The sequence below is a fragment of the Rhinolophus sinicus genome, linkage group LG03 (genome assembly GCF_036562045.2).
Source record: "Rhinolophus sinicus isolate RSC01 linkage group LG03, ASM3656204v1, whole genome shotgun sequence".
Taxonomy (NCBI): domain Eukaryota; kingdom Metazoa; phylum Chordata; class Mammalia; order Chiroptera; family Rhinolophidae; genus Rhinolophus; species Rhinolophus sinicus.
In genome coordinates, this window is record NC_133753.1 from 34,805,032 (window position 1) to 34,829,574 (window position 24,543).

The following is a 24,543-nucleotide window of genomic DNA, read 5'->3' on the forward strand; positions in this document are numbered from 1 at the left end:
AAATTTCTTCAACTCGATAAAGAGTATGTATGAAAAACCAATAGTTGATATATTTAATGGTAAAAGACTGACATCAACTTAATGGCGAAAGACTGGTTGCTTTCCTCATAGGATGTCCATTCTTACCTTTTCTATTCAGCATTATACTAGAGGTCCTAGCCAGGGCAATTAGGTAAGAAAAATAAATGGAAGACATATAGGTTGGAAAGAAAGAAGTGAAACTACCTTTACTATTTCTAATTTGCAGATGACATAATCTTATATACAGGAACATCCTAAGAAACCTAAAAATCTATTAGAATTAATAAAGGAGTGTAGTGGGATTTCAGGATACAAGATTAATATTTTAAAAATCAATTGTATTCTATACCATAGCAATAAACAGGCCAAGAAAATGAGTTAAGGAACAATACCATTTATAACATCAGGAAGAATATAATAAGAAAGAATAAAATACTGATACATGCTACAATATGGGTGAACCTTGAAAACAGGTAAGTGAGAAGCCAGATGTAAAAGACTACATAATTCCATTCATGTGAAATGCCCAAAACAAGCAAATCCACAGAGACAGAAAGTAGTAGATTAATGGCTGCTGGGGCTGGATGGGATGGAGAGTAGGAATGGGGAATGACTACTAATGCATATGAGATATCTTTTTGGGGTGTTAAAATTTTTCTAAATTAGATTGTGAAATTCTGAATATATACCACTGAACTACACACTTTAAGTGCGTAAGATTATGGTACATGAAATACATCTCAATGAAGCTGTTAAAAAAGACATTTACCAGTAAGAGTCTGATTCCTGTATCCAGGCTTCTGTTCCACCATACATCTGTACTGGAGGTCAACAAGTGCACTGCTGATACAATGACTGTCTCCAATAAAGCATTTTCTGTATTCTGCCATACCTGCCATACACAAATTACCTACTTTATTAAGTAGAATTTGATAATCTAGATAAACAGAGTAAACAAAAGCACAATTAAATTTAGGAATAGGAAAATATTCTTAAATGCATGTTAGGATTACCATTCTAAAAGCTCTTGTGAATCCAATGGAGACAGACACAGAGTGCAGCCCTTGTAAGGAACTGTCCAGTGAAAGAAATGCTATCATAGCAAAAGGTGACACTAAGACAAACAGAAAAAGACAAATCTAATTAAGGCAAAGTAACCCCTTCTATAATATTTTATTTTGGCCAATATGAGGTTTTATTAATGTACATTTAAGCAAGTAACTAAAAACAAAAAATCCTAATAAACGAACAAACCAAACCATAAAAGAATAAACACTGTATGAAGTATAGTATTACACAAATGTGGGAATTTCATATTTCTGTACACTTCACAGATATAACACAAGGTTAGTAGATTTTACCTTCCTACCTAGATTTAGCAAAATCCGTCTGACAACACCAATCTTCATGAGCCTTGCTTGCTTCTCTAAGAATAATGTCACAGTTTGCACATCCTTTGGATAGAAAGGGTTTCGGAAAATTCCAAAGATATAGACACTCTGAATTTCTCTAAGTATCCATAGTGTTATAAGTAATACCATCAAAATATAGCCAACAATAGCTTGGGGACTGTTTTTAGAAATCTGTGAGCAACAAGCAAAGTGATGCAGCAAAATACTTTCTAAGAGAGCCAAGACTAATATCATGATGTAGAAAAGGCATTCCTTCCAAGTAAGTTGTTTTTCTGAACCACTGGGTAAGGCCTTAGATTTGGTTCCAACTCTGTGTCTGGTTACACTGCGTTTGAAGACAAAACCCATCTCACTTAGGTTAAGACTTAGTAGGAACCCAAGTCCAGTCATGAAAAGAACCACTCCAACAGAACTGGGAATGAAATATGACGTTATAGCCGTTCCAGCAGAAACGATGAACATTATTAATAACCTGCAGAGAAGAAAGAAAATTTGCTTGAAAAGAAAAAAAATTCTTTATGAATACATTACGTATAACTTAAATATTTGAAATAATTACCGTGGATGGGTTGACATAGATGAGCCTCCAAGGCCAAACTCTAAAACCTGCTCCATTGCCCATAAGAAAAGTGCATCGGGCGGGGGCAGAGTGCCGAGTGCCCACAGAAAAGGTAAAAATATAAACAGAATGTGTAAAATCTGATTCATTTGTTCTAGAGCTGGTACATTTACCATAAACCTGCAGGAAAAAGAAAACAATTACATCATAAGAAATAATATATATAAGAGGATCTTCCCAGGAAAAACAAAACAACACATATACCCCCCACCCCCACCCCACCCCACACACCATCCCCCTAAAAAGGACATTTACAGAAAGGTCCTAGTCCCAACTTACAAGAGCTCAACACACATAAATTGTGATTATTGTCCTTCCCCTATACCAGGAACTACCCCTACTCAGTTGTGTCTAATTTTAACACTTAGAGAATATGTGGATTCAAATGTGGAAAGAAGGAAGATGCAATTAAAAATACTTTTCTAAGTAAAATTGAATTTAGGAATCTGTAAAACCAAACTGAGCCCAGAGAAAAGGTATTTCTCCCTTAAATGTCTAAACTACATTGGCTGAAATTCTACCAATGATGCTTTAGAGTATAAAATTTTTAAATGTAAAATTGCAAGTAACTTGAGAAAGCCAACACCTTACTGCTGTTCACACATTAGTAGCTAGCAATGACAGGAAGCTCTTCCCTTTTTCCTTCTCTCTCCTACACTGTCTTGCTCCCATGTTCCAGAATTTGAAGTCTGTATAGATAATATCAGAAGTTAGCAACCTTAGAGTTGAATGTGTGTCTGTGGGTTTGTCTGGAAACTTAACTATTAGTAGCACTTATAATATTGTTTCTATTTTGTACATACAGTGGTAGGGACACAATTTCAAAAATTAGAGATGGCATCTCTTAAGTAAACAAACTGGTTCTTGACTCAACACTGACCAGTTAAATGTAACATCATTAAATGACTTTAAATAATTTAATAAGAGAAGAATAAACATTGCCAATACGTTACTAATTTTTTGGAATGAGGCTAACCAAATACCTTGTCTGGAAACTAACAATGTCATAGTACTTATGGAGTTCAAGAGGTAACTTTCAAAAGAGAAAACTAAATCTCAACAAAATTTATAGCATAATTGTACTTGAATACCTGAGCTGCTAGACATCAAAGTCAAGGAGAAAGGCGACTTCTGTAATAACATACTTAAGTGTATGTTAACAGTCCAGAAGCAAATGTATAGCAAGTATGGATATAATAATGACATAATGTGTTTGCTCACACACACACCAGGACTATGCCAGCTAATGCGCTGTCTCATAATGTATGTCCTTCAAATTTTTATAAGCAGAGAATTAGTGCACACAAGGTTAACAATGTGATGCTAAATTAGAAGACAATACTTTCTGTAGTATGGTTTTAAAATAAAATTCATTTCTTTCTGTGAAGAAAACACTGAAGAAGCAAAGAAAATCAAATCACACACAATAAGCCACAGGAGGTCAAGGAAAACATGCAGATTTGTATAGCTTTTTTTCTTTTTAAAGACAACACTTCTCTTGTTAACATATTCAAGGATAAGATAATTTGTGTAAAAATAATGTACTCAAGAAATATTTTACCCACATTCCATTTACTACCCAAATATTTTTGTTCTTAACGTAAATGATAAGCAATGGCACAGAAAAATATTTATATCCCAGGATATCATAAATAAATATAAGGATCTGTAACTGAAGTAACCAAACACTGGTTACTTTCCTGAGTATATTACTCAGCACAATAGATGATTATTGTGGTTAATTCTTTTATATAAAAAAAATGTTTAACTTCTAATGTTTCTGATATAACAGGAACTTTGTACAGCAAAAAATCTAAGCCCTCAAGAAAAAACACTTTGTTTTGAATAGAATACCCATAAAGGTATTTCAACTTCTACACACTTGCTATGATCCACATGCCCAGAAAAAAATATATTTTTTTTATAGTGGTTAAGATGATGTAAATATGCATCATCCATTCAAACAATTCCTTAGAGTCTATGAACAAAGCATCGTAGATTTAACACTCATCTTTGATAAAACTGCACTGAAAAGTCATTTAAGTTATTGACATACAACTGTACTGGGTAGAATAAAGAATGGGAAAAGAGAAAAAAATGACAACACTGTGGAACTCATCTCTTCAACGTTCACATTCTCTGAAATAAAATTAAAACACAATTTGATATATTTGACAACTGTCCAAATTTGAAGTACACATATTTCATATATTATCTATCTGCAGTATCATACCTACTGTATAAAGATCATTTTGATTCTTTATTAGTTTGTTAATCAGAAGCTAAACATTTTCTAAAAGTGAAGTGTGAGGTAATTTTTCTACACAAAAATGTCATTTGAAAAAGTAGATTTGAATACTGCTTTTGTCTTTTTACAGTTAAAATTTTTCTTTGTAATTATCAAACTGTATATTAAATCCAACTACAATGTAGTAAAAACATTTTATGCTCTTTTATTTAGAAATGAGTACTGCATAAAGTCAAGGTAACCAAATTTTAAATTAGCTGTCTGAGATTTTCTTTTAATGAAGAACCTAGGGCATCATTTTACATGCAAAGATGTATTATAGCAGGTATATAATTTCTGATTTCAGAAAAGGCACAGTCATATAGTAACTTAATCTGTATTCTGAAAATAATAATCCTATAAACTTAAATCATTTAAAAGAGGTCAAATGTATATACATACATTTAAACTCAACTTTATTGCTAAATTTTCAAAATCAACCATTTAACTAATATATTTTATAGTTAGTAAATGGTAGTGGTACTAAGAAACCAATATAAATGAATTTCTCATAAAGTAATTCTCCCCTTGCACATTAAATTAGGGGAAGAACTACAAGGGTATTATAGTGTCCAATGGTCTGTAAATGTAGCACAATGAGAGGAGACTAAGAATTAAGGAATAGCAGACATCTAAGAATAGGTCAGTTTCAGTACACAAACTGGCTAAATATTTTGAAATGCCTTGTTTTATTTTGGGCTGCCATAACAAAATACCAGAGACTAGGAGGCTCAAACAATAGAAATTTCTCCCAGGTCTGGGAGCAGAAAGTATGAGATAAGAGTGCCTTCATGGTGGGTTTCTAGTGAGAACTGTCTTCCTGGCTTGCAGACGGCCAGCTTCTCAGTGCATCCTCACAAGGCAGAAGGATAAGGGTCTCTGGTGTCACTCCTTAAAAGGGCTCTAATCCTTTCAGACTCGGGCCAACCTGATGACCTAATCACCTCCCAAAGGCCCCATCTCCAAACACCATCACATTCGGGGCTAGGGCTTCAACACATGAATGAGGGGACACATATATTCAGTCTTTAACATTCCGCCTGGTCTCCCAAATTCATGTTCTTCTTATATGCAAAATACATTAATTCCATCCCAAGAGCCCCAAAAGTCTTAACTCATTCCAGCATCAGTTCTAACATCCAAAGTTCCATCTAAATCAGATATAGGTAAGACTTAAGGTACCATTTATCCTCAGGCAAAATTCCTCTCCAGCTGTGAACCTATGAAATCAGACAAGTTATAATATTTACTTCCAAAATATAATGATGGGACAGGCATAGGATAGTCTTATTTTAAAAGGAGAAGCAGGAATGAAGGAAAGGATGATGGGGTCCAAATCCCATTTGCTCTTAAGGCTGGAGAATGATCCTCTTCGGTTCTATCCTCTGCCCCTTAGGCCCCCAGAATGGCAACATCCCCCAAACAGCTCTAGTTGGGCGCCCTACCCCCATGGCTCTGCAGGGCTGTACCAGCCCAAGGCTTCCAGCAGTGGCCTTCTAGTTTGTGAAACTGAGGCAGTAGTCCTGATAATCTCTGAATTACTTTTGGGATCATTTTTCCCTCTTCTTAAAGAACAGTGTACGTTTACAGCCAAATAGGTCTATCATCCCCACCCTGCCAAATCTAACAACCTTTATTCATTTCATCTTACCTCAGTCCCCTTTAGTTCAAACTGGCAGTGTTTCTACTCATGTAATCCCATAAACTCTTTGTCTGGTAGTAGTCCAGCCACATCCTTGGTATTCTCTTTAGAACATGCTTTCTCATTTTTTGCAATATGAATAGGCCCAAAATTTTCCAAATCTTCATGTTCTGGTTCCTTTTTGCTTAGCAATTCCTTCAATCTATCTCTCTCTTTTTGTATTTTACTATAAGCAGTTAGGAGGAATCAAGCTGTTCCTTCACCACTTTGCTTATTTTGCTTATTTTATCAGATATATATCCAATTTTATCACTCTCAAGTTCTACCCTCCACAAAGCATCAGAAAATGGTATATCCAAGTTATTTGCCACAAGGGTTGCCCTTCCTCCAGTTTCTAATAACATGTTCTCATTTGTGTCTGAGACTTCACCAGAATTGCCTTAATGTTCATATTTCTAGCATGTACCTCAAAACTTTTCTATCCTCCACCTACTACCCAGTTCCAAAGCTGCTTCTACACTTTTAGGGTATTTGTTACAGGAGCATCCTCACCTCTTGGTATGACAGTCTTAGTCAGCTTGATCTGTCATAACAAAATACTGCAGACTGGGTGGCTTAAATAACATAAATTTATTCCTCACAGTTCTGGAGGCCTGAAGCCTGTGATCACAGTGGCATTATGGTTAGGTTCTGGTGAGAACTCTCCTTCTGGCTTGTAGCCAGCCAGCTTCTCAATGTATCCTCATATGGCGGCAGGACAGAGTTCAAGCTCTTTGGTATCTCTTCTTATAAAGGCACTAATCCCATCAGACCAGGGCCCCACCCTCCTTATCCTAGTCACCTCCCAAAGACCCCATCTCCAAATACCATCACATGGGGGGTTAGAGCTTTAAACATATGGGAACACAAACATTGTCTGTAACATGACAGTACATTTCTACCTAGACATTAAACTGAAAGAGAAAGCTGCAATCTAAAGAAACAGGGAAAGAAAAGTCAGATTTAGAAAAGACAAGCAAAAGGGTTTATCAAACAATTTTGTAAATAATTTTCTATATAGTTATATAACAAAATTAGAAATAAATTATTCATCTTAAATTCATTCAATCTGTACATAATATTTATATATATACATTTTAAATTCATTTTCTCCTCACAAAGTTCCATCTCTTCATAGGCTTCAGTCAGGCTACCTTACAGATTCATTGCTCCTTATTTAAGTGAAACACAGGACTGAAATTTTGCTTATTTTATCTTATAAAGGGTTTACTTTTTACTCTTCAATAAGATTTAATTACTGCTTTAGTATTATGTTTAACAGAGATTCGTCCTAAGAGATTAATCATCAAAACAACCTATCCCCCAATGGTTTGGTCATGATGACTTCCAATTCACAGATTCATTTTTTAAAAATACTATGGCTCTTATTATATATGCTTAAAAACAAAGCAAGTTATTTCATATTTGATAGCTCATTACCTGTGTGCAAGATCTACAGAAACAAAGAAAAAAATATAAAGAGGTCTCATAAGAGGAGTGATTTCATAAGTATCCTGGGTTTGGAAAGTTGCAGTCTCTATAGCCGTATTTACAATTAATGAATATTCTCCCGTACATAATGTCATCCATCCAAAAAAAACCAGTACAACAGTGCCTCCTGCACTGCCATACAGCAAGGTTATTCTCTTCGGGAGCAGATACCACGTTCCAAGACCACACACTAACCCAGCAAGAACAGAATGAAAAACCGTATTGGTTATATATTTCTTGCCAGGAATTAGAAATTTGATAGTCTCAGCACCAGCACAACTTGTAAATTCATGTTCATCTTCCTCTGCTAAGATATCTGTGGTTAGTATTCTTTCTACCATCACCGATTTGTTTCTGGCATATAAACTTGTGAACTGGATGACAAATGCCGTGAGAAGCATTAGTCCACCTGAGAGAGCTGCTGTGTAATAATCTTCCAGGATGTCTAACTGGTACAAAAGAGTTCCTATTCCACCCAAAGCGCATGGCATCAGAAAAAGGATAATCTGATTAACATAGATGTAAGGAGGGGCACAATAGCCTAATTTGAGCCGCGGGCCTCCAAGAACAGTCTGTGGAAAGCGCTTCAGAAAGAAGTCCTTTTTGTAATCATTCAGCAGAGGCACATCTGGACTCATCCTTCTCGCTCAGGATTATTCTGAAAGCACATCCTTTTCTGTAACACAGCGCTCTCTAAAAAACAAAGGAAAAAAGTCATTATTTGAAAATGTCATACTTCAAACATGGCGGGGTGGGGAACCCCACATTTCTATTTTATCTCCTTAGTTCCTTCAAGGGCAGGACTTACAACTTTACTTCTCTAGCTCCTCCCCATTACTTGACACATACTTGACACTAAACAAAGAGCTGCTAAATTGTTTTTTATTTGAAAAAAAAAGTATATCCATTATTAAGTTATCGAGAACTTAATCTTTGGAAGTAGATTTTAAGTTAACTCATATTTTTAGATTTTGAAGACAAAGTTCAAAAACCAATACTTTCAACTCACACTGCCAGTGGTTTAACATTTCCTGAGAACTTTTGTTGTTTGTTTAACTTTTTCCTCTACTATGTGGTTCAGCAAACTTTTTCTGTAAAGGGCCAAAAGTAAATATTTCAGGCTTTGTGGACCATGTGGTCTCTGTTACAATGACTCAACTCTGCTGTTGAAGCAGAAAAGCAGCCATAGATAATACATACATAAATGGATATAAGTGGTTGTGTCCCAATAAAACTTTACAGTTACCCAAACAGGCTGTGGACCAGATGTAGCCTGTAGGTCATAGTTTACTAACCCCTGGCCTAGAAAATAGGGATATTCTCTATAATTCCCTTGAATTACAATGGGTATAGAAGTGGAAAACAAACAGGAATACTAGGTGTTAGTCACATCACTTAGTTATAATAAATTTAGGATTTTCCAATAATTTAAAAAGTCAAATCCTGTTAAAATAGTATCATTTCAATAAAAAGCGATTGGCAGCTCAACATGTAGTACAATGAACTGGAAATCAAAAGACTTCAGGTGTCAGAGTAATTCTTATTATTAGCTATATTACTATAGGCAAACCACTTCATGATTCAAATTTCAGTTTCTTTCTGTTGTCACTTTCCAAAAAAAATCTGCCAGCACTAGGGAAGCATTTGAAACAATAGCAGGACCTGTACATGGTTTAGTTTAGATTATTTTAATTTAAAGGCTACAAAAATCTAAGAATCAAGTAATAGGATTCTCTACTTTTCCTTTTCCTGGGATATACTCAGTAGCTTATTTGAAAAACAGTTGCTTGACACAAGGTCAGCTAGCAAAGTATTACCTCAGGGATATACTGGGCTAGAAAAGAAAATTACGTTTAAAGCTATCTTCATATAGACCATTGGAATAGACTAGAGAGCCCAGAAATAAACCCTCAAGTATATGGTCAAATATTTGACAAGGGTGCCAAGACCATTCAGTGGGGGAAAGCACAGTCTTAGCAGCAAATTGTGCTGGGCAAACCGGGTATCCACATGCAAAAGAATGAAGTCAGACCCTACCTAATACCATATACAAAAATTACCTCAACATGGATCAAAGGACCTAAATGTAAGACCTAAAACAATAAAACTCTTAGAAGAAAACACAAGACAAAAGCTTCCAAGATTGAATTTGGCAATGACTTCTTGGATATGACACCAAATGTACAGGGAGCAAAAGAAAAAATAGACAAATTGGACTTCATAAAAATTAAAAAATTGTGTGCATCACAAGACACTACCAACAGCATGAAAAGACAACCCACAGAATGGGAGAAAATGTTTGCATATCGTACACCTGATAAGGGATTAATATCCAAAATATAGAGAGAACTCCTAAAACTCAACAACATAAAAAAAAAAAACCCAATTCAAAAACGGGCAATGGACTTAAATAGACATTTCTCCAAAGATGTAAAAATTCCAATAAGCAAATGAAAAGATGCTCAACATCACTAACCTTAGGAAAATGTAAATCAAAACTATAATGAAATAATACCTCATACCCATTAGAATGGCTACTATCAAAAAAACAGAAAACAAGGACTGGCGAGGAGCCGGAAAAATTGGAACTCTTGTACACTGTTGGTAGTAATGTAAATGGTACATCCTCTGTGGAAAATACTATGGTGGTTCTTCAAAAAATTGAAAATTGAATTACTATATGACCTAGGAATCCCACTTCTGGATACCCCAAAGAATTGAAAGCAGGGTCTCAGAGATATTTGTATACCCATGTTCATAGCAGCATTATTCACAATAACTAAACTGGAAGCAACCCAAATGTCCACTGGAGGATGAATGGATAAACAAAATGTAGTATATACTTACAAGGGACTATTATCCAGCCTTAAAAAAGGAAGAAAATCCTGAAATATGCTACAACAACATGGATGCACCTTCAGGATATAATGCTAAGTGAAATAAGCCAATCACAATAAGACAAATACTGTGTGATTGTATTTGAATAATTAAAATCCTAGATAGATAGTAGAATGATGGTTAGCATGGGCTGGAGGGAGAGGAGAATGAGGAGTTATTATTTAATGGATATAGAGTTTTACAAGATGGAAAAAGAGTCATGGGGATGGATGGTTGATAAGTTGTATTAAGTGTGTGATAACGTACTTAATACCACAGAACTGTACACTTAAAAATGATTAAGATGGTAAACTTTGTTATCTGTATTTTTACCACGAACAAAAAACTTAAAGCCATTATAAAATAGCCTTTCTTCCAGTCAGTTTAAAATAGTCTTTCGGCATGTCAGTTCTAGCCAAACAAAATCAGCCCTGGAGAGAGCTTTTGGGCATCACAGAAGATTTTGGGGTCACCATTAAGAATTACTGCCTTAGAACACCTCTTGTTATACTGTTAACAAGTTCTTAAACTATGAACATTTATTGTCTTGTATTTCCAAGCCATTGGTCTAGGTTCTGCACAGAACACGTCAGAGCTTTTACTCACATGACAGCCCTCTCGTAAATACCCACAAAGGAGCAGAACCACAAGGCCAAATGGAACCTTAGTGGTTGATGGCTCAATCCCGGGGAATGAAGATTGCCTCCCTCTCCTCGGAACAAGCTTATCTCCTGTACTGATGTCAGGTTCAGTGTACTGTATTGATATGATTGTTTTGTAGAAGCTAAATGGTAAATAAAGGCACACTCCTGTGATTGGTGGTAAACATTCTAATTTCAATTATCTATGGAAGATGCAATTGGACAGGAAAATGAACTTGGAGGGCTGGGGTTTTTGTAGAGGGTGGAAGTGCCTGAAATGTCCCGGGTAGTTAGGAAAAGCTGGCCCCTCCTGCCCCACTTAGACAAGTCAGGAACAAGGGTGACATGGCTTGCTCGGAAAGGAAGCCAAAAACTGATGGGTACCTTATAAGCCAGGTTATCTACTAGCTGCATGTTACCACCCCTATTCTTTTAACTTTTAGTACATCTGAGTCTTTTGTAAAGTTTAATTTAAATGTTCTTACCCATTAAAATACCTTGTGATTGTATTCCAAATAGAATATTGTGAAGATCTGTTGATGTGGAAACATGGAAAGATGCCCACGATATATTGAAAAGTAAAACAAATACTGATGATTACTTTTTTTTAAAGAGTACATACACTTATGTGTACTCATTTGTGTATTTGTATTTGTATAAAAAGATTCAGAAGGCATACACACTAGGCTGTTTGTGTATTTTACATACAACATTTTCACACCTCTTTAAATTACCAAATATTCTCAACTCTCTACCCCATGCCCTGCAAACACATCCTGTGCTTTTCATTCTGGGTGCCTCTGCTCAAGCCCTCTCCTTTGCCTAGATGTCAGCTACTCTCTTCCCTAATTAATAATCTTAGTCAACAATCAAGATTCAGTCTACTCCTTTCTGAAAATTTTGCAGAACACTTAGGCAAAATTGTGCCTCTCTTCTCTCTGTGTATCAAAAACATTGCTTGTTCATACTACTCACCTTGTAACATATATCAACATGAGGCATTTCTTGTATTGCTCACCTCTTCACATATTCTCTTCATATGTATTTTTTCTCTCAACTAATAAGTTATTTGTGGGCAGAGGCCAAATCTTGAGATACTTCTGATTCTCCATAATACTTAGTAAAATACCTTGGCATGGAGAGGCATGTATATACTAATGGCATTGTTTAAATAAGATGATTAAAGTTAGAAAACATTAAATATTGCTGTTGAAAAGGGAGGTTGAGTTTTTACTGTTTTTGAAATCTTCTTCCAGCACAACTTGCCCCATTCCAAATAGTAAACCCATGAATTCTTTATTCCCAGTTTTTAATTGTTTGTAAAGTATCTTCACTTATTTTTTATTATGGAATAAATAATGGTATCTACTGATAGTATTATTGTCTCAGAGAAGATTTTGCATCCTATCCCAGAGAAGATTTTGCTCCTATCTCAAAGCAGTATAGGAGCAGGATGGGCCTGAGGGATAAACATGGCTGAGTTTCTCCCATGGAGAAGGAAATGGCTGGAGAATTTTAACATGTCAGAAGTCCAATTTTAATTTGCTCCCTGTCCTACCCTACACTTTAATTTTCTTCATTATAAGTAAGGATGGAAGAGCTAGTTCATACCAGGAGAGAAAGGCTGAGATAGAACAGAAGGCACAAGAGGCAAAATAAGGCAGGAGCAATCAGTAATGAAGTGAGAGCAGACCAAGAAGTATGAGGAGAATGTAAGTTCCCTCAAGAAGCCTTAGAAGCATGGGGAAGGACATTGGGGTAGTGACTTAAGTTATTTTAATGGGTTATTGAAAGAAAGGCTGAAGGACACAGGATTACTTGCCCTACAGAATGTTTCTTGAAAAGCAGTCTATGGTCAAAGAAGTTTGAGAATTTATACACTAGATTATCATCTTGAAGAGTCACAAAGGGTATCAGTAAAGATTCTGAGACATCTTTGAAGTTAACAAAAAAACCATAGTAAACCTGCTTAAAGTGGATCATTTGAGTTTTCCAAACTTATTTGACCATGGTACTCATTTTTCCCCACAATATCCAATAATAATGTGTCTATACATGTTTTATGAAAACTAGTTTGAGAAATATTGGTCTGAGCTTCAATCAGGATCTTACTAAGCCAAGGAGAATTAAAAAGATAAATACCTACCAGTCAAGGAGGAAAGTCACGAACAAAGGTACACAAGGAAAAAAATTATGAGGGAAATTTGACAGGTAGCAAGTACATCAGATTGCTGAAAGAGCAATTTAAAGTATGGGTATTTTTTCCTAATATCTTAAGGATAAAAGAGGTTTACATGACAAATACTGGAAATTCGTTAAGGCAAAACTTATGATAAATTGGTATTGTTTGACTTTTAATTACAGATCCTGGAGTATTTAAAAAACATTTTCTTTGTAGGAAGCAACATAGAGAGATCTTCTAAATCCTAATCTGGATTACTATCATGGAAAATAAAACCAGAATAGCTAAAACTTAATCCCTGAATGAGAACTTGCCATACTCTTTGGAAGACTGTTAATTCTTGGACAGATTGATGCATTTATATGGCTGCTACCTCCAACATGTTAAAATGAAAAACGGCTCAAGGCTTAAGGGGGAAAAAGCTGTGAAAAGACAGGTTAAGTGATAAAGATGGCATTAGAACACTAATTTAGGCCATATACTTTCTTTATATAGTTCTCTGAAAGTGTGAAAACAAAACAACCATAGAAATGTTACTGTATTTCGAATTTGAGCCACGTTTCTTATGCATTATTCAAAAGGGTATGAAACAGATCAATTCGGCAGTGTACTAGGAGGGAATTCTTAGATACCAAAACTTTAACTTGGCAATCATGCAAGACACCAGTATGAAAATCCCCTTAAAGAAAGAAAGGAATCACAAAAAGTGGCATTTTTTTTTTTTTTTTTTTTTTTTTTTGGACTTTACTATAGTTGTAGTTTCCTAAGTTTGGCAAATAGAATTCTTAGGAATAGAAGTTTTAGCAATTGTTTGATTTTTGTTTAGCAAAAGTTACTTTTAAAACATCTATCTTATTTTTATTGATTGATTTCATTCATTGAATCTACATATTTTTTTCTATTCTATTAGATTTAGATTTTTTTTATGCTGAGAACACTTAACATGAGATCTATCCTCTTAACAAAATTTAAAGTATATAATAGAGTACTGTGAACTAGCAACACAAGATGGAACAGATTTCTAGAATTATTCATCTTGTGTCACTGAAACTTTATACTCGTTAAACAACAACTCTCCATTTCTTCCTCCCCTAATGCCCTGGCAATCATCATTCTACTCTGTGTCTAGGAGTTTGACAATTTTAGATATCTCATATAAGTGGAATCATGCAGTATTCATCTTGTGGCTTGCTTATTTCCCTTAAAACTATAATGTTTTCAAGACTCATACATGTTGTTGCATTTGACAAGGTTTTCTTTTTTAGGGCCGAATAATATTTGATTGTATGTGTATACCACATTTTTTTCTGTCCACTCATGTTTAAAATTTTTTATTAAAATATAGCTGATATACAATATTATTTATATTAGTTTTAGGTGTACACCATAGTCATTCAACATTTCTATACCTAAAGAAGTCATCACCATAAGTCCAGTAACAATTTGATACCGTACCACACTATCAACATATTACTGACTATATTCCCTATGCTGTACGCGACATCCCCTTGACTTATTTGTTTTATACCTGGAAATTTGACGTATTATTCCCCTTTACCTCACCCTCTTTAAAAATTTTTTCAATTACAGTTGACATTAATATTATTTTATATTAGTTTCAGGTATACAGCACAGTGGTTAGACATTTATGTAATTTACAAAGTGATCTACCTGACTAGGTATCCCAGAGGTCCCTTAAACTATCCTCATCTTGACTAGTACCCAACTGGTACTGTACATAGTTATTACCATATTATTGACTATATTCCCCGTGCTTTACTTTCCATTCCCATGACTATTTTGTAACTCCAATTTATACTTCTTAATCCCTTCCCTTTTTTCACCCACCCCAACCCCTTCTCATCTGGCAACCATCAAAATGTTCTGTGTATCTATGAGTTTGTTCATTTATCTTGTTCTTTAGATTCCACATATAAGCAAAATCACGTGGCATCTGTCTTTCTCTGACATACTCCAGTCAGCACAATGCCCTCCATGTCCATCCATGCCACCACAGATGGCAAAAACCCATTCCCTTCCACGACCAAGCAATATTCCATCAATGAATTGATAATGCTGCAATGAACATATGGATGCACATGTCCCCTTGAAGTAGCATTTTGTTGTTGTTTTTTTGGATAAATACCCAGAAGTGGGATTACTGGGTCCTTCTTTGTCTCGTTATAGTCTTTGTTTTAAAGTCTATTTTGTCTGGCAAAATATTGCTACCCAGCTTTTTTGTTGGTTTTTTCATTTCCATTTTCATGAAATATCGTTTACCATCCCTTTACTTTCAGTCTGTTGTGTGCCTTTCGATCTAAAGTGAGTCTCATATAGGCAGCATATGTAAGGGTCTTGTTTTCTTATCCACTCAACCATGCTATCTTTTGATTGGAGCATTTAATCCATTTACATTTAAAATAAATACTGATAGATATGTAGTTATTGCCATTTTATTATTCATATTTTTTTGTTTTTCATATTTTGTCTTAAAGGAGTCTCTCTAAGATTCCTTTAATTCTGGTGGTGATGAACTCCTTAAGCTTTTTCTTGTCTGGGAAGCTCTTTATCTGTCCTTTGATTTTAAATGATAGCCTTGCTGGATAGAGTACCCCTTGGTTGTAGGTCCTTGCTTTTCAGCATTGAGTATTTCATACCAATCCCTTCTGCAAAGTTTCTGTTTAGAAATCAACTGACAGTCTTATGGGAGCTCCCTTGTAGGTAACTGCTTTTCTCTTGCTTTTAAGATTCTTTGTCTTTAACCTTTGGCATTTTAATCATGATGTGTCTTGGCGTGGGTCTCTTTGGGTTCATCTTCTTTGGGACTGTGTGTGCTTTCTGGGCTTGTATGTTTATTTCCTTTGCCAGGCTAGGGAAGTTTTCCATCATTATTTCTTCAAATAGGTTTTCAATTCCTTGCTCTCTCTCTTCTCCTTGTGGTACCCCTATGATGTGAATATTGGTATGCTTGATGTTGTCCCAGAGGTCCCTAAACTATTCTCATTTTTTTGGATGTTTTTCTTTTTGCTGTTGTTTGGGTGTTTTCTGCTACCTTATCTTCTAAATTGCTGATTCGATCCTCTACTTCATCTAATCTGTTGATTCCCTCTAATATATTCTTCATTTCAGTTATTGCATTCTTTATCTGTCCAGTTCTTTTTAATGTTTTCTATCTCCATTTTTATGTTTCCTATCACTTTGTTGAGGTTCTCCATGAGATCAATGAGCATCCTTATAACCAGTGTTTTGAACTCTGAGTCTGGTAGATTGCTTGTCTCCATTTTTAGTTTTTTCTGGAACTTTGTTCTGTTCTTTCATTTGGGACATGTTTCTTTGTCTCCCCATTTTGGCTGTCTCCCTGTGTTTTTTCCTATGTATTAGGTAGGGCTGTTATATTGCACAGTCTTAGTAGAGTGGCCTTGTGTAGTAGGTATCCTGGGGGGGCCAGTGGCCCAGTATCCCTGGTCACCTGAGTTAGGTGCCCCATGTGTATCCCTTGTGTGGGTTGTGTGTGCCCTTCTCTTATAATTGAGCTTTGATTGCTGTTTGCATGTCAATGGGAGTTGCTGCTGTGCAGGGCCTGACCCTATGGAGCAAGATTCGCTTTTGCAAGACTCTGGTACTTGCCAACCTTGCCCTTTGGGTATCATCATCCATGGTGGTGGCTGAGTGATGCTCAGGATGGTCTGAAACTAGCCACTGGGTGTGCCAGCCCCAGAACCTCCTGGGAGGGGCTCCATTGCAGGCCAACTTTAGCTGCAGCCTGTGCTCTGCCTGGGCCCACCTGGCATGAGCCACAATGTAATCCAAAGATGGCTGTTGCCTGTGCTGGGCTTGGAGGTGCCTGGAGAGGCAAAACCATGAACTGGGGATGCCTGCCATTAGTGCCAGGCTTAGGGCTGCGCAGCCAGAGGTATGGGCTATGCTGAGGCCAAATGCTGCTTGTTTGGGTTTTGTGAACCTTTGAGAGATTTCAGGAAAGTGTGCAGAATGAGCCAAGACAGGCCATTTATATGGAAAAGCCACTGGGAGCTGCTTTGGTGTACCCCAAAGTTGGGTGGGGTTTAAGAGAATCAGGATGGGCGAATGAAAGGTGTTAGCCAGGTTGATGGAAACTCAGATATGGCAGCTGCCTGTGTCTGCACATTGGGTTGGGGGAGAGCTCAAAAAAGAAACAATTGCTTATACCAGCTTCTCCATCTGGGAGAAAGTTGCCCCTCCAACCCTCGCCCTGCAGCCAGACAACTCAGTTCCTCCCCATATGTCCCTAGTGCCTTTTGAGCTGCTGCCCCAGTGCAAGTCCATCAGCAAGTGAGTCCATGCGTGGACCCTTTACGTGGAGCGCCTAAGACTGCAGGCACCCTTGTCTCACTCAGCCACAATCTCCCCTGGTTTTAACAGCCAGAAGTAATGAGGATTTATCTCCCTGGCACTGGAACCCTGGACTGGGGGGCCTGGTGTAAGCCTGGGATCTGTCACTCCTCTGAGGGGGATCTCCGCAGCCAAGAGATCTCTCCCAATTTTTGATGGTCACACGTAGGTGTGGGACTAGGCCATTCTGCATCTCTGCCCCTCCTACCAGTCTCCAGGAGGCTTCTTCTGTATGTCCTTAGTTATAGGGCTTCAGTTCAGGTGATTCTCCATGATGGTTGTTCTATAGTTTAGTTGTAATTTTGATGTGGTTGTGAGAGGAGGTAAGCACGGCATTTATTTACTCTGCCATCTTGACTGGACCCCTCCTAGCCATTCATCTGTTGATGGACACTTGTTTACTTCTAGTTTTTGGCTATTATGAATAATGCTGCATGAACATGGGGGTGCAAATATCTCTTTGAGATACTGATTTCCATTCTTTTGGATAAACACTCAGAAGTGGAATTGTTGAGTCATATGATAGTTCTATTTTTAATTTTTTGAGGACCCTCCATACTATTTTCCATAGTAGATGCACCATTTTGCATTTCTACCACCAGCATATAGGGGCTCAAATTTCTCCACATCCTCTCCAGCAGTTATCTTAAAAAAAAAAAAGAAAAGAAAAGAAAAGAAAAAGAATATATATATATATGAATATATATATATATGTATATATATATATATATATATTAATGTATATATATATATATATATATTAGTCACCCTAAGAGATATGAGGTTATATTGAATCCAAACATATATACCGAGCACTTCTGCATTGTGCCTCAATTGTATTTTTGTTTACTTTTAGGAAGCTTACTATTGTCAAATTTTATTAAACTTTTTCTTTCTTAAATTTCTAAGAGCACTTCTTTAATCCCTGGATGTTCCTTTTTATAGAATCCTATTATTATTTCATGAATATGGTCTATATCTCTGAGAATATTCATTACATGTATGTATATGTGTTTTCCAAACATCGCCACCTTTACTAGTTTGGAAAACAAAAAACTTCATGTATAGAAAAGAAACAAAATGGCCTCCAGCTAAGCACTCAAAAAGCAAGATATGAAACAACTTAATTCTCAGTTGCTCTGGATAAAAGTCACCTGTTACTATCAGAGCAATTCTAAAAAGTATGCACATATGGACTTTTTTGATAGCCAAGTGCTAACTGTTGAGGGTACTAGTAGGAATCTAGAGATGCAAAGATAGCTACCCCAATGATTCTGAACGTGCTCTATGGGATCTTAACTTGAATGCATGCCATGGACAAACAGCTAATTTCTGAAGGGCCTTTTGAAAGACATTTGGTCTTAAACATGAAAAATACATTTTATGTTACAGTTTATCAATTATGAAATGAAAGAAAAAGTCTTAAACAGAAAGAACAAGCACATCAACATCTCTTTGAATCTACAAAATAGTATTTATTCAAACTCAATATTTTGGAGGGTCTTTGAATCTAAGAGTTTTCTGTACATTTACCGGAATTGGTTTGTTGAGAAAACTATTATTAGATGGGAAGGGTGCTAGACATCTAAAAGGGTCTATTTATTGCAGGTATTGTCAATGCTTCAGAGGTGGAATGATGAGTTGGCTCTAGGATTCACCCTTTGGAAATGTAAAACACTAGAATATGAACTGATAGCATTCCATTACTTATGGAAAACTAAGATGGTAGGAAATAGCCAAAGTTCACATCAGAGCATGATAAATGTACAGCAGGGCCAGCCCATGCTTCTATTCCTATCTCAATCTACCCTTCTCATAACTCAAACATCTTACCCATTATAAATTCAAATAGGTTAACATGCTTTTCTTTCAAAATCAAGTATTAGGTGAATAAACTGAATACCACTCATATGAATTATCAGAAATAAATCCATTTATTTTACAGAAAAGAAAATGGAGAACAGGTAATATTAAGTGATTTAACCAATATACAATGTCAGTTGGTAGCAGACTGAGTTTTTCAATCACACCAAGCTATTGCTAAATGAAAGGGAATTTTATTTTGAGGATAGAGAAACAGAAGGCTAAGAGAAAGCGTTTTCAGGGAAAGGTGGGCCTGAGAGGAAACTACAGATTGTCAAAATGGGCAACTTTTGTTAGCTAAGCCAGTATGAAGTCACTGTCACACAGGACTCCTTGGTAAGACATAAAAACAAGTGGGAAAGTGTCTAAAAGAAAAGGTTCTCACTGTCAAAAAAGTGAAAACCCACAGAATGGGAGAAAATTTTTGCAATTTATATATATAGGGGACTTTTATCTGGAGTATAAAAAAAACCCTTACAACTCAATAATGAAAAAATCAAGTAACTCAATTTAAAACTGGGCAAAGGATCTGAATAGACATTTCGCCAAAGATAATATACACATGCCAGTAAGCCCCATGAGATGGTGCTCAATGTCATTATTCATTAGGGAAATGCAAATCAAAACCACAAGGAGATACCACTTTAATCCACTTGACTGGCTATCAAATAGACAATAAAAATTATTGGTGAGGTTGTGGAGAAATTAGAACCCTCAAGTGGTAATGTAAAATGGTGCAGCTGCTTTGGAAAACAATCTGGCAGTTCCTCAAGAGGCTAAACATAGTGACCATATGACTTAGCAATTCCATTCCTAGGTATTTACCCAAGAGAAATGAAAACATAAAAGTCTATACAAAAATTTGTACATGAACCTTCATAGCAGAAATATTAATAGCTAAAAAATAGAAACAACCCAAATGGCCACCAAAGAATGAAATAAAATATGGCATATTCGTACAATAGATCATTAGGTTATAAACAAGAGTGAAGTACTGATACATGTGACATGGGATGAACCTTGAAAACAGAATTCTAAGTGGAAGAAGCCAATCACAAAGGCCACATATTGTATGATTCCATTTATACAAAATGTCCAACAAGCGAATCTATAAAGGCAAAAAATAGATTTATGTTTGCCTATGGCTGGAAGGGATAATGAGAATGGGAGAGCATGGGAGAGTGATTATTTAAAGGTACAGGGTTTCTTTGTGGGGTGATGAAAATGTTCTAAATTTGACTGCACAGTTCTGTGACTATACTAAAACCCCCTGAATTGTACACTTTTGATGGGTGAATTGTATGGAATGTGAATTATATCTCAATCATTTTTTATTTTTAATTTTTCAATTACAGTTGACATTCAATATTATATTAGTACTACAAAACAGAAAAGGTCCCAACCTGGTATTTTCTGTGGCAGTTAATAACTAGTAGGCAGCTTTTTAAGTAGGAAATTTAAGAGGAGCTAATGTGTGCCCCCAAAATGTAAATTACTGAAATGGCAATATCTGAACTTTGAATCTGGCTCTGGATGCTATCATAAAGATTTGGGGATTTAGTATGGTTGGCAGAGAACACCGAATGATACATAAAGGATGGTCTTTGCTTTAACTGTAGGAATGAGTTAACCAAAAACAACAAACCAAAAAACACCTAATATTATACAGCTGAATAAGAGAAAAAATAATAATCGAGCAGATAATTCAGAGGTCTGATAAATAACTTCTGACAGAGCAGACTTCATGGAAGTAAACGCTCATCCTGGACTTGTGGTGAGAGGGAGCAGATCAGTGGGTAAAGAGTAATTCATGTTCACGGTGCCATGAGTTGATGAATTTGGGGAAAATGTGGTTTAGTTAGAGATAAGGAGAGAAAAAGTACTGTACTAAGGGCATAGTATGTGAACTTTATTGGAATAAAGGCCACCCCTAAATCAAGGCTCAAAAGTACATTTTCCATTTCACAAGTGTGTCTTAGAAACAAAATACTGTAAGTCAACAGGCTAAGTAGTCTTTCCAAAGAAAGTTAAAATCACACCGGACTGATGCCTCTGGCGACTTGAGGTCATCTTACGTCTTAAATGTGCAATAAAAGCACACAAAGGTTTTATAACAAAGAACGATAAATCTGTCGCAATTAAAACTGCAAGAGCAACGTGGCTGAGCAGGCCTGGAAATTAAAGCGACCAAGAAGTCCCCATGTGAGTGTCGGGGATCAAACGTACCTCGAGTCACCCGAGGGAAGAGGCAATACGAAGGCATCCCGGGAACTGCATTTTTGCAGGGAATCCCGGGTTGGGCGCTCCCGCAGGGAGGCTGCCTGCGGTCCGGGCGCGGAGGCAGAGAAGCTGTGGCGGCCTGGCAACCGGCTCACCTCGATCGTGCCCAGGCACTTTCCGCGTTTCCATGGCTAACGTCAACTCTGGCTGCCGCCACCCGGCGCGGAACTTGGCGCGCGCTCGGGGGCGGGCCGGGCGCCCGCCTTGCCACACCCCCCCCTCCGCCCGCTTCTGGTGCCTCCCTTCCCGCCGGCCAGGCGGGGCGGATCGGGAGAAGAGCTGCGCTGCGTTCTCTGCAGGCCTGGGCCAACACTTGCCTTGCGGAGGGCCGTGGGAGTCGCTCACGCTCTGGCCTCACCTTGGGCCCAGACGCGGCAGCAACAACAAGGGGTTCCGACGCCTAATCCTGAACTTTCACCCGGTCCGCACCCTTACGCAAGAGCGTCGTTGCCTTGGTGACGTGACGTTCCTGCGCAGGGTGGTGCTCTCGCGCAGATAGACGCACGGTAGCCATTTTGCGAGTGTCAGATCTTTGGTGGTCTGACTGCTGCCTGTGGAGTGTGTGCCTCCAACCACTCAGGGTCCTGCGACCTTCATTAACCACATCCGCTTTTTGGCCATCACCACCCAACACACCGAGGGTAATAAATATCTTTGAGTGACACGTCATACCTCCTATTCAGCTTGGAAGATTTGGAACTGCATTTACCATGTTTCCCTGAAAATAAGACCTAGCTGGACAATCACCTCTAATACGTCTTTTGGAGCAAAAATTAATGTAAGACCTGCTCTCATTTTTCTATAATATTAGACCATGTCTTGTAAGACTGGGTCTTATGTTAATTTTTTCTCCAAAACATACATTAGAGCTGGTTGTCCGGCTAGGTCTTATTTTCTGGGAAACACGGTAAGTGCACGCTAAAGTCCCATTACTGCATTTCCTCCCCCCAAGAGTAGATTGTGACTGCATACTTAAATACAAAGAACCAAAATATCCATCACTGAAACATGTTACTAAAGTGTCTGTTCATTAATAAAATAAGGTAAAGTTCCCATGTTCCAATTGGGGAAAAAGAAAAAGTGGCGAACTGTCATTACTTAGCATCAATTTCAGATCCGGGAATCTTTACAGGGTGTCCACAAAGTCTCCAGTTTTGCTAGTTTAAAAGTTATCCATATGCCTTGTTCCTCCTACAACCTCCATTTTCCGTGATTTCATTTCTACCCTTATTCTGGACATCTTCCAGATTACTGGTTGGAAATCTACCAGTAATCCTCAAGCATCCATTGCCTGAGAGTTTTAAATTGGTCTCAAATGATTTAGAGCAGGGGTGTCCAAACTGCAGCCCGCAGGCCAACCGAGATCCATTTTTAATTGGCCCGCAGCATATTCCAAAAATATATTTAGTTTACTTAAATAAACCAGGTGAGGCAATAGTACTTCACCTCAGTGAGTGGCCCGGCTGTTTGTGTATTTTATCACATATGGCCCTTGGTGAAAAACGTTGAAAAAAGTTTGGACACCCCTGATTTAGAGGCTCCTGTAAGGGATCTTTGAAGCCAATTTGTCAGTATCAAGGTACCCGCGTTTTCCCCTTGCAATTGATACCTTAACAATTCTGCATACTTGGGACTTCTGAATGGCTTGAGGACTGTCTCCTTTGGATCTACTTATCTCAACGTTATACATGTTGTCTTTTTTTTTTTTTCCTGGCTTTACTGGAAATGATGGCTTAGTTCTTAAGCTTTTAGGTTTTCAAGCCATAATTGGAAAAACTTTTGTGTTAATATTAAAAGAAACCCAAGGCTTATAAAAAACAAGATCCAACTCTAGCCAGAGGAAAAATATAGTTTGTTGAAAACGTGGAAGAAAACCCACGTGCAGTGTCAGTGATGTACATATACTTGTCAGGGGCACAATTTAGAGATAGAACCTTTTATAGTTCGATACGAAGGGAAAATGTGCTCTTGGTCCATCCATAATGTTGTCTACTCTTGGGAAAGACATATCCCCAGTCATCTTGGGTCAGAGTATCACACTAAACATCTCTGACAAATCAGCTACTTGTAGGAAGTCAGTGTAGTGTGGTTAAGAGTAGAAGCTCTGGAGTCAGGAAGCCTGAGTTGGAACCCAGATACCACCGCTCACTACTTGTGTCATCTTTCAGCGACCTAATTTCTCTGTGGCTCACTTTCCATATCTTGTTAAAAAGGGGGGGGGGGGGCAGGGACTAACAATGGAGACAGAACTTAACCCAGAGGGAGTTGTGTAGATTGGATTAAATCAAATAACTAAACGGCTTAGTATAAGGGACCTAACTGGCACAGCTTAAGTGCTTAGTGAGTATGAGATACTATCCTTATGTAGAGAGCTGTACATATATATATGATGCCCGTGTTCATCACCTTGAATTACACATGACCCAACCAGAATGAACATTTTTGTTGTTGAAATAACTGCTGTAGATATTTGGTAGTTAAATTTCTCTTTTTTCCAATATGTTTGGACTTTGCACTATCTTAGAATAAAATTAGTAAAGCTTATGGTGCAATGCTTTTGGTTACTTTGTGTATAAAATATTCATTCAACATTTATTGAAATATAGTGGATGCTATTTGCCAGGCACCACACTAATTGCTGCAGATACAAAGTCAAATAAAGCATGATCCCTATCCTCAAGGAATTTACCAAAATATCACTTGGGAGACTAACAGGACATCAGTAGTTAGAGTGTGTGATAAACAGATATGTACTGGAGCTTAGAAACACAGAAGTGGGACCCATAAATCATTTTTGGAAAATTCAGATGACTGTAAT

At 37.2% G+C, this 24,543-nt stretch overlaps 1 protein-coding gene across 4 annotated transcripts in view; it reads right to left on the minus strand.

The window, feature by feature from the left end:
- PCNX4 (pecanex 4) overlaps nucleotides 1–22,175 on the minus strand; it is a 37,009-nt gene extending 14,834 nt beyond the window's left edge. For 2 of the 4 annotated variants that reach the window (XM_019750779.2, XM_074327408.1), the window contains exons 1-6: nucleotides 21,672–22,162; nucleotides 7,461–8,204; nucleotides 1,993–2,172; nucleotides 1,391–1,905; nucleotides 1,035–1,135; nucleotides 791–913 (exon numbers count right to left, since the gene is read on the minus strand). In XM_019750779.2, the coding sequence (XP_019606338.2) occupies nucleotides 791–913; nucleotides 1,035–1,135; nucleotides 1,391–1,905; nucleotides 1,993–2,172; nucleotides 7,461–8,149 (1,608 nt within the window). In that variant the 5' untranslated portion in view covers nucleotides 8,150–8,204; nucleotides 21,672–22,162. Of the gene's footprint in view, nucleotides 1–790; nucleotides 914–1,034; nucleotides 1,136–1,390; nucleotides 1,906–1,992; nucleotides 2,173–7,460; nucleotides 8,205–21,671 lie in introns of all 4 variants that reach the window. The other 2 variants (XM_074327407.1, XM_019750781.2) reach the window with 2 other exon arrangements.
- Between the last annotated feature and the right edge of the window lie 2,368 nt (nucleotides 22,176–24,543).